The following is an 11443-nucleotide window of genomic DNA, read 5'->3' as shown; positions in this document are numbered from 1 at the left end:
GAGAGAGAGAGAGAGAGAGAGAGAGAACACTAGTGTTATTTGTGTCTGCATGCTGCTGTGTTATCGTTGCAAGTTTGTTCTGTATTGTCCATGTTTTGATTCATTTTTGTCTTTTTTGTGTTTGTGTATTATGGTTTTATTATTGCTATTGCTATCTAACCTCTCACCTACCTTGCTGCACTGTTAATGTCAATGTACAGTGTATTGCAACACTTCTATGTAAATTTAACTTTAAATAAATTTGAATTGATTGGATTTTATTGACAAGTATTGTTCTTTTTCATTTCTCAAGTTTCAAGTAATGCCATACTTCTGTCTGCATAGACACAGAGACAATAACACTAATGTTATTTCTTTTAAACAATCAAAGTCCCAAATTCTTGGACTAAAAGACAAAGACTTCTGAAAAACACCAGCCATGAAGACAGACTTGCTCCAGCAGGAGTTTATTGTGTTTAGAATGAATGTACATTTATTGTTCATGTGCTTCAATATAATCCTATACATGCCATGAGTATCTCGTACATATAAGACCAACAGTTTAACGACCAGCAGTTGGAGGGCCTGCTCTATCCCAGGGTTCCCGGCGGAGGTGATGTTCACTTCCTAAACTGAGGGATGGGGGAGGGGATCTTGATGTCCTGTCCCCTCTCCAGCCTCTTCTCACATTCAATTAGGTAGTTTACACCGTCAACCACTAACTGGACCAGCTCAACCTGTGGATGCACAGTAACCAGCATCAAAATCACATCATCACCGGCACAAAGTTGTTACAAAGTTTGGTTACACTTGAATCCATATCAATACAAATCATCCATCACGACAACGATGTTTCTCCACCATGTGCCATTGAGGCCCAAGAGGATGAAGGCTTTCATTCCAACCATTCACCACTCCACCAGCTGATTTCTCCGATCAGCTTCTTTTATTTGGTTGAAGGTGTGCAAATCAGTGAAATCAGCTGATGGAGTGTTTGTTTGGAATGAAAACCTGCAGACTCTCGCTCCTCGAGGGCAGATGATTGAGAACCAGTTTGTCTGATGCCAAATAGTTATAAACTTGTATCTCCAACTTTGGTAATTTTAATGTTTTAACTTAAATTGAAGCATTACTTGGCCCTCTATGGGTTGAGAAAGTACCACGAGCCCAGGGCTTTTGAAACCTTTTCAAACCCCATTGGATAAACTTCAAAATGCATGGCGGTCAAGCTAAAAACAAGGCTGTTTTTCTTAGTTCCTGAAAAATGTACATGTTGGAGATGCAACAAGCAACGAGATGTGATGCCCATGTCTCCGACCCCTGCTGGCTTCTGTCCGTCAGTAGCGAGGGCTACCCCCACCCCCCTTCCCCTCCCTCCAACTCCAGGGGGGAGCTCTCGCTGGCATCCAATTGGCTATAATTGCCCTTCGTACGCATCAGAGTTCAGCCCTGCAGGTGGCAGCTACGTGTTCAACTCAGAATTAGGAACAGCAGGGGGCGAGGTTATTCACAGCCCACACCTGTTGGATGTCTGTTCTTCCTGTGTATGTGTGTGTGTGTGTGTGTGTGTGTGTGTGTGTGTGTCTCTCTCTCTCTTTACCTTCTGCTCGCTTCCGTTCGTGATCTCGCTTTTGCTTGCTTTAATTTATACCTCCCCTCCCTTCATTCTTATATGTTTACCTCTGACTTGCCCAGGCGGTCGTTGTTAGAGATGTCGAAGGTGTCTCCAGTGGCAGCCGTGTCGACGCCTCCTGTGCCTCTCTTCTGTAGCCTCAGGTTGTCCAGGATCTTAGGGAAGCGGGGGTCCTAGGTTGTAAACATCACACACACACATTCACTCAGGATAATAATACAGGGTGTTTGTATGTGTGTGTGTGTGTGTGTGTGTGTGTGTGTGTGTGTGCAGTCCTCTGCGTGTTTGAGTTGCATTTCCAGTGTTTCTGCTGCATTACCCTGCTGAGGAAGGGCAGGCGGACATGCACACCGGCCCTGAGTCCAGTGCCCAGGTTAGAGGGGCAAGTGAGAATGTAGCCCAGACGCTCGTTCCACATGAACTCCCAGCCTCGCTCTTGGATTAGATGCTCCACCTGGAGGTCACAAGTGAAGACTATTTGAGTTTAAAAGTTTTGGGAACACAGTGATAACAGAGGGAACATTTGCAGCACAATTTGTCAACAAGGTACTCTCTAGACAAGAAGTTAACTTTTTGTTCTTTTTTTTAGATAGGTAATGACACTCAAATACACACACACACACACACACACACACACACACACACACACACAAGCACTCTAGCCCTGTTTCTTGCAGTTTGTGATGTATTTGTTCCATCTCTTGTTTTCATTGCCCTTGTTTTTATCTGTTTTTGTGTCCTTCGTTTTCTGTGAAGCACTTTGCGACACTCTAAACACTAAAAATAAACTTGACTTGAATTGAGTGGTCTTGTTTTCCCATGGGGACAATCTGAGACTAAGAAGATCCAGGCTGGGGTATAGTGGCATAAGGTGACATGCAGACCCACATACCTGTTTCAGACCTCTGCAGAACCTTTCAAACACTCTCTTCATGTTTCCTCCCTTCTCCATGGATATGACCCTCGTGTGGTCCTCCTCATTCACCCAGATCAAGAAGTTCTTCTCGTTGTTGTGCCTGAGACAATTAAGGCAGACAGAATGAGGACTGACCCCGAGTTTGTCTCTAGTTCAGCCACACACAGGCTAATCCTACGTTCTTGCATGCTGACAACAATGGTCAAAGCTGGAATTTGATGTCCATGTTAGTATCTGCATAAATAACTGACATACAAATGAGCTGATTGATGATGATTTCATCCAGTATGAGAAAAACACACAGCAAGGGGCAGCAAGGCTCATACTGCATACCAAATGCCTCTGGCGTCGGGCCAGTCGCGGGCCATGAAGGCACAGGTGAGCAGGGGCGACACTGGCTTATCGAAAAGGAAATGATCCTGAAGTGGGAGTTATGGAGGGGTGGAGGGAAAGGAAGAGGAGAAGCGTAAGGAAAGGACATGGTGGATTCACAGAGGACACAGGATGTTGATCAATAAGGGACCAGGTGTGAGAAAAAGTGTAAAGGAAAGATATTTGAGACATAAAACAGGAGAAAGGGGAATCTTCAGGATTTGTTTGGGTATGGTGGAGCTGCGAGAGAATAGATCAACAAGTCTCAGGATACTAGTTGATTTATTAAGCACTAAATGTCTAGGGAAAAAAATGGAATTACAGGGTATGGTAAAAATAATGGAAACACCAGCATATAGACTTCCAGCAGTGACAGTGTCTCTCTGATGCTGTTTGGAGGCATTTTAAACAATGACACAATGGTGGAAAGCCAGAGTCTGTTCTTACATAATTCTACATAACTAATGTAACGATTCTGACTGATCATATTGGCCCTCCAACTTTATTGTGCTTAATGTTGTCTTGTACACTATTCCGGAATCCCTCATAGATTCTGTATGAAGATCATAACTGGGTATAGAGAAATCATTGGCTATCAGGTCATGGATTGTCACCCTGGAAAACATTGATACATTGCTATAAATACATTATGCGTTGAAGATGATCACAAAGAATAATTATCCCAGTAATTAGTTTATTCTTATTCCTATTAAACCTGAAAAAAAATCCAACTGTCCCCAGCACAGACCAGCCACCATGGTGGTGATTGTGGTAGTGGAGCTGGTTGGGGGATGGTTGCGGTTTCCTATTTTGACCAAACCCTTTACATATTGCATGTATGAGAGCAAACACTGTTCTTCAGGAATAAATAGCTACGTTTCTGGGAGTTCTAGACAAACTATGCAGGGACTAAGGATTTCATTTACAGGGTTTACTATCAAAGCAAAACAATTTCTTGTACCTAGTTTCTCCTAGCCTTACCAGATCCCACGGGCATCGGGCCAGTCTCTGGCCATCCCAGATGCCGTGAGCAGAGGTGACACAGGTTTATCAAACAGGAAGTGCTCCTGATTGGCCGGTAAAGGGACAGAGGAACCCGGAGGTATTAGAGGGCAAAGGTCATTATACCAAAGTATAGAAACCAACCTTGTCTTTGAGTGTGTGTGTGTGTGTGTGTGTGTGTGTGAGTGTGTGTGTGTCCTCACCTCAATAAGCTTCTGCTGCTCTCTGTCTGTCATCTCTCCCAGACTGTAGTAGCGGCCAGCCAGGTCTCCCTTCAGGCCAGCCAGAGCCGTCACAACCACGCGCTCCACCTCGCGGCGCTCGGAGCGTGTGCAGGCAGGGGGAAGACTCAGCCCACGGATGCTGCGGCCGGTACGGACACGAGATGACAACACATAGCGCTCATCAAACATTCCTGATGTAATCTGAGGAAGGGAGGAGGGAGAAACCCAATGAAAATTCAGTGTGATTAGACACGCAGGAGTTAGAAAATGATGAAGATGGAATAAAATTAATGGATGGATGGATAAGGTAGAGAGAATAAAGAGAAGAGTAGAAAATGCAAGTCTAACCTTGGAGGCATCCAGGTCAGTGGGGTGCTTCATTGTGCGAGGGTCGTAGCCGTTGTGTCTGTCCTTGATAACGGGGTCAAAGATCTCTGCAAACACCTGATGGAAGGACAGCAGCACTGTCAAACACTGTGCAGTTTGACCTAAGACCACCAACTCACTAAAACCCTGGTACTGACCTCGTAGCTCTCCTCGTCTCCGGCTACCATGCCCACGGTCTTGATGAAGGGGTGTCCGGGGTTGTCCACCCCGGTCTGGATGCTCTGGTCCAGGGTCCAGTTGTTGGGGGTCGTCTTGTCCCTCAGGCGGGCGTATATGGTCGGGGTCAGGGCTGCTGCCATGCAGTTGTTGTGTTTCCTCAGGTCAGGGAAATCAGCACTGCAGAAAGATATCAGCAACTAACTCAAACCCTCCTCAAAGTTTTTCTTTCATTATTAGTATTTAATAGTCCAATTTGTACCCTGCTAATAATCGTATGCCTCCTAGAGGAATAATTTTGACAAAAATTGTTTTAATTGTTGGTGTTTCGTTAAATATCTGCAAATGTCGATATACATACAGTATTTATTTATTCTGCTTTTTTCTCATTAAATATTTGATTTAGCAGACATGCTAGCATCAGTTGATACTAGCCAAGCAGCTTAACAGTTGCAGTGGCAAGTCTCTGGTGACAGTGACATTGTCTTATTGGAGGTCAGCAGTTAGCAAAGCACCACATTTTATTTTACTCTATAAAAATATGATCCACTTTGCATCAGAGGGGATTCTTTGGGTAGATGGATAGATAGATAGATAGATAGATAGATAGATAGATAGATAGATAGATAGACATTGGCCCTTAGCACCACCACCCGACCAAGTTGATCATCTGCCTTAATCTCTTCCATGGAGAATACAGTAATGTTAGGCTACTTAGCTTGCTAGCTAACATTCACAACTGAACCGTTAGCAAACACAGGTATAGACAAGTGAATTGTCTCGCACATGACTGAATAACCTGAACTGGCCTGACGCTGTGGTAACATACTGACTAATATTGTTGAATTATGCTGTAAGATATTTGGTAGTACTGTCACTCATGAGGTTCACACTGTTGTACTGGTCAGCAACACAAATGTGTACATGCTAATGCTCTGATTTGACAGCAGCTCTCTGGGCTGCTCCCTTGTCTGAATGCACTTCTCTGCTGTAAAACAAATTGCTCTTAGGGGATATTAAACATTTGCTCTACTCATGGGCACCGAATAGGGGCAAAATGTTTGGAAGATTCCAAGGGCCTCAAAGATGCCATGATTTATAGATTTTACTGTTTGATAAATATTTGCTGAAATAATACTTCTGTTGTTTCAGCTGTTCTTAATATAAATAGCCATTTATACAATCTGCAGTGACATTCAGAGCTTCTAACACCCACTGAGTTATGCGAAAAAATGTTTCAGCGCAGTGTCTGTCAAGTCTTTTCCACGGGAGAAGCAGCTCTGTCACATCAGGAACAGAAAATCACAGAGCAGACTAGTCTAGTTTTCAGAAGAGAAAAGAAAATGGAATGGAATGCTTTCATGTACAGTAGCCTATGCTACATCTATTCATGGTTTACAAAGAGGCAGCATCTATAAGCTTTAGCAGTATTCAGACACACACACACACACACATACACACACACACACACACACGCACACACACTCACACACACACACACACTCACTCACCGAGCCTCTGCTCTTTGAGTTGTAATTGAACCTATATCAATGTCTCATCTCTGCTCCTAATTTCTGTACCATTATCTGACATTAAATTAACAAAACACTATTAGCCAACCAGCTAAAGTTATATTAAAGCTAAGAGGCACACACACACACACACACACACACACACACACATACCTGGGTGGGTAGGCCCTCTTCCTCTCAGCAGCAGCGGTGCTGTCAGTGAGGAGGTATCCTGACGCCAGTGTGCCGGCTCCCAGGCTGGCCAGTATTACCGCCGTGTTACGGCCGGACATCATACGGGTGAATGAGGTCGCCATGGTTACGTGGCCTGGGGTATTACCTAATGAGAGGTCAGAGGGGAAAGGTCACTCTCCAGCAGCTGTAAACAGGAAGTTTGTTCACCCCCCCAGAAAAGTAAAATCATTATTTCCAGTGTTTCAGCATGATGTGGTTTTGGGGTTTTTTATCAGTGATTTCCAATGAGACACCAGGTCACTAGAGTCTGGTCACTGCTGTCTGCCAATCAAGTTACACCCTTGGATCAGTTTACATCCTGAGGGAAATGAAATGAGTTTGCTTCTGGGTACCAAAGTGTAGAGTCCCACTGCTGAGCATGGTTATAGTTGGTTATAGTCTAATTAGGGTGCTCTAAATGTCACGGTGGTCATTTATGTTTGTGTGTGCCACAATGTAGCATAGAGGTATCGGCTCTGCCACCTCTGAATGTTAGGCTACTGCAGCATATTTCCGCCCTGCCTGAATGCCAGGGCAGAGGGCGAGGAGGCTGATAACAGGGCCTCAGATTATCAGGCTAGTCTGCTCACAGAGGGAGAGCAGAGCAGAATGGCAAGTGACAGGAGTTTAAGTAACAGGATTTGTTTTGATCAGGGAAGAGTATTAAATCAGCACTGTTGTGTACGCTCTTCAGAAATCTCGTAGTGGTGAGATGATAGCTTTGCTGAGTAAGTGCATCTACACTACCGGTCAGAAGTTTGGACACACCTGATTGAATGTACTATTTTTTCATTATCTTAAAGCCATTTTGATCTAAAGGCTTATGCTTAAATGCTTGAAATTTGTTTCTTAGACAAATATAAATAATGAAGTTGATGCCTATGTAATACATAGGCATCAAATGTCTTTCCAAAGCCTTTGCTTTGGCTACTTTAAATAATCTAAAATATAAGATAGTTTTGATTTGGTCACTGCATAATTCCATTTGTGTTATTTCATAGTTTTGATGTCTTTACTATTATTCTAAAATGTGAAAAATACTAAAAATAAAGAAAAATGCGTGTGTCCAAACTTTTGACTGGTATTGTATATGCAGCATATATATTTTTTTTATACAAGGGAGACCTGGCCAAGAGGCAGCACTGATAATAAACAACAAAAACATTTAAACACATACAGTACACAGGAAGAACATGAACACAGTGAGGTGATAGTGGCCACAGCAGATGCTTTGGGGAAGTGCTGGTTGTGGCTCTTGTTGCTAAGCGACTACTGAAAACCTGTTTGAAGCGCAACACTCTTTTGTTAACAGTTTAAATATTTTTAACTTCTTAGTTGGTGCTCTTTGCCGCGAGCGCTAAAAACATGCTCTCACTGTCTTGAACATGAAACTGTGTTCTTTCCACTGAAAATATCCCGAAAAAGAAGCTTGTAAAGAACGGTTCCCAGTGGACACAAAACCTTTAGAAGAGTGTCAGAGCATTGTGTGTTACACTGAGTTTATAAATATTAGGAGCACCTGCTTTTTCTGTGCAATAGACTGACAAGGTGGATCCAGGTCAAAGCTATGAGCCATTACAAAATTCACATATTGAATTCTTTTCAGTAATGAAAGAGAGATGCAGATGAAGGAGAGGAAACAGGTAGAAGAAGGATTTTAAGCCTTGAAGTAATTGATATGGATTGTGTAAAAGGGAAGTGCAACTCAGTAAAAGGAAGGTGCTGCTAATATTGCTATATAATAATATTTTGCAGTTCAATATTCCTCTTAAGTGTAATCCACATAAAGATTCCCATTAAGATGCATGAACACACACCACCGCAAGTACGCACTCAGACAAAATCTCACACCGCTAATTGCATTATGCCTAGGGTATAAAATGCTTAAGTAACAGATACGCCTGCGGTCTGGGTGATGAGATTATTCTGGAAGCTGGTGGAAGCAGACAGAAGCCCTCTGATTGGTCATCCCAGAAAAGCCTGCAGGTCAGGTGATCAGATGATTCGTGATTGGATATCGGAGACACACACCACTGTACTAGTATAAAATGTCGCCGCCTCCTTCCGACTCATGCCATTCCGATGATGTCAATCAAATATCACAGCTGTCAATCATATCAAGCCAGTGGGGACAATTTCCACTTGGCAAATTTACATGTCTCACTATGATTTTGGGATCAAGGGTGTGAAAATAGATGGAGCCTGATAGTGTCACACACTGCTGAGACAATGCAATACAAATAAATATAAGATCACTCCAATACCCATAATAGAGCTAATTCTCTGTCTGTCTATTGCTAAGGGTCGTCCGAGCAAAGCAAAGTCACCTTTCACATGCATACATGTGCCGCCACACACACACACACACACACATACAGACACACACACAGTATTAATAGTAGCAGTGGGTGAGGTTAAGCTTTAGTGCCAGCTTATAGCGTTGGCATCAGCCCCGGACAGCGCATGATCCTTTCTGACATTCTGGGACGGTCAGCTGAGTTTACAGAAGACAGGAAGAGGGAAGAGAGGGAGAGAGAGAGACGGGGGGGGGGGGGGGGGGGACCGGAAGAGACTGACAGAGAGAGGAAGGACATTTAAGTTTGAGAGGAGCTAGAGGAAAGGATACAACGAGAGAGGATACAACGTGGATGAGGAAGAGGAAAGGGGAGGAAACCAGAAGTGCTGAGTGAAAAAAAAAGTGTGTGAGAGAAAGAGTTGGGGTGAAGGGGAGAGGGAGCAAGAAGAGACATGAGACAGAGGGTGAAGTGTGGAGGAGAGAGAGAGGGGCAGTTTGAGAGGGGTGAAGGGTCAAGTGGAGGACAGGGGGAGGGGTTAAAGCGTGGGGGTTAAAGTGTTCCCACACTTTGGGAACTGGTTTATAAATGGAGAGGGAAACCGGTGAGGAGAGGGTCATTTCCTGAAATGGGGGTGAAACAGATTACAAAGTGTGTTTTGTTATGTTTTTTAAATGAATGTACAATGTTAGATGAATGGCCAGTCTTAGGAGTAGGAGATACTACGGCGTGATAAAGGAAATAGCTGTTGACAGGTGGCTGTTCCCGGCTAATATCAGTCGGATTAAGAGGTACTAATGCATGAGGCTGTACAGTATATGTTCCCCAAGGGCATGTAGAAAAATAGCTAATGGAAAGACAGGAATCACTTGGTGTGAACACACATGAACACACAAAACTGCTTAATTGTTAGTTCTATTTGTTTTGTACTGATGTATCCATGTAGAAATATTTCATTCACACTTTTGTTTGTTTAAGCTTGTCCTCAGCCTTTGATATGTAAGAATCATTGTTTACTGTACAAATGTGATCTATCTTATTATATTTTTGCTCGTCTTTCATGTTGAGGCCCATGACAGTGGTCTTAATTTTTGCTTTTATTATATCCTGGTTTTAAACTTTGTGTATTTGTTTTGGATGTATATTGTGTTTTAGTGGGACCCCAGGAAGAATAGTTGGCACCTTTGTGTACAGCTAATGGGATTCCTTATCAATAAACAATAAACAACAAAATTCTCCATTATAGATGTTTAGATTGAATAATGGGATAATTTTGGAATCAGTTACAAATTTCAAGATCTACAAATCTTTCCAGAGTTGCCAAATCTTAATCGACTCTTTATTTATACTCACACACTCCGTATAAAATAATTGTCTTTTCTTAGAAAACTGCGCTCAAGCCTTTCTTCAGAGGGAGAATCCGTCACTCACCTGAGGTTAGTGTGAAGAGTGGAGGTGGTGAAAAGGCTGGTTAGGTTCCTGCAGCTCAGTCCAGGGAGGCTCGATCTGCAGAATGAAAGTGGAGTGAGGAACAGTGATGGGATGAGGAGAGAGAGAGAGAGAGAGAGAGAGAGAGAGAGAGAGAGAGAGAGAGAGAGAGGAGAGATGGGGACATGTCCTGGGTTCTTGGCTCAGGATTAGCCTCTCACTGGGCAACAGACAGAAAATCCTCTTTCTACTGTCAGTCAGCATGTCTGTCTACCTGTTCACATGCACACCTAGACACACATGCATGTTCTCTCTCTCTCTCTCTCTCTCTCTCTCTCTCTCTCTCTCTCTCTCACACACACACACACACACACACACACATGCACACACTCACTATAGGCTATTACCCTTTACTTTTCTGTGCTCTTCTTCATTATACAGCCATCAATAACCTTGAACTCTCCACTCTCTTACTCACACTAATAAGATAACTGGGATGACACACCTAGCCTTAGCTACAGATTCCTGACACCTGTGATAAATCATTTGGATTTTGCTCATTAGCTGCCACTCTGATCCAGAGCAACTTAAAGTGAGCGAGCAGGTAAGGGTTCGGCGTGATGCTCAGTGACACTTCAACAGGACATACTGGCTGTTGCAGGAATCAAACCTTTTTTGTTATGGGATGGTCTCTCTTACCATTAGGCCACCAACACTCTAGGATGTTTTAAATAACATATAAATGAGATAAATGAGTGAATTACATACACATAAAAATGTGTGCACTACTGTACATGGATCTATAGAGTAGTCATGTTTCCCTTGGTCACCTTATCTGTCTACAGCTATCAGCCTGGTCAGAAAACTCACCTGTAATGCCAGGTATGTATTTATATAGGTTTGTATCACTTCTCCTTACAACTTAGTGTGTATTATTTTCAGTACAACCATGTAGGGTGTGGAGAAGGGCAAAGGCTTCCCAAGGAGGCAAAATACTATAAAACAGGACCACTCCTAATGCAAAAGGAACACTTTTTATTCACTTTTTAGGCTACAAGTTCAGTGTTAAATGAGCCATATTTACTGTTCCACATCCTATGTTTGCATTTGTGGCTTTGCGAATGTTTGAATTATGTTACTTTTTGAGTTAGATGTGGATTCCCTTTTCCCTTATATTTCTAGCATTTGAAGTCCAAAAAATGTCAGACCGCAGTACATTTTTACTAAGCCCTTGAGTCGCTGTCTTTGATTGCAAAGGTTAGGTTGAGGTGTCAGGGGCTTAGCGCTGTGGTACGAAGAACTTCAAC

General features: G+C 43.0%; 1 protein-coding gene across 1 annotated transcript; it reads right to left on the bottom strand.

Moving 5' to 3' along the window:
• Positions 1-477: 477 nt before the first annotated feature.
• Positions 478-10157, bottom strand: LOC139927626 (creatine kinase U-type, mitochondrial-like). The gene is made up of 10 exons (XM_071919828.2): positions 10140-10157; positions 6355-6520; positions 4651-4849; positions 4475-4570; positions 4106-4327; positions 3882-3967; positions 2505-2628; positions 1932-2066; positions 1660-1785; positions 478-716 (listed from the first exon to the last, which is right to left on the bottom strand). Exons 2-10 carry the CDS (start codon positions 6495-6497, stop codon positions 600-602), a joined length of 1248 nt encoding a protein of 415 aa, XP_071775929.1. The 5' UTR covers positions 6498-6520; positions 10140-10157; the 3' UTR covers positions 478-599.
• Positions 10158-11443: the final 1286 nt, after the last annotated feature.

Source organism: Centroberyx gerrardi, chromosome 8 (assembly GCF_048128805.1).
Source record: "Centroberyx gerrardi isolate f3 chromosome 8, fCenGer3.hap1.cur.20231027, whole genome shotgun sequence".
Taxonomy (NCBI): domain Eukaryota; kingdom Metazoa; phylum Chordata; class Actinopteri; order Beryciformes; family Berycidae; genus Centroberyx; species Centroberyx gerrardi.
Note: the sequence above shows the minus strand (reverse complement) of the source record. Positions and strands in the feature narration are given on the sequence as shown.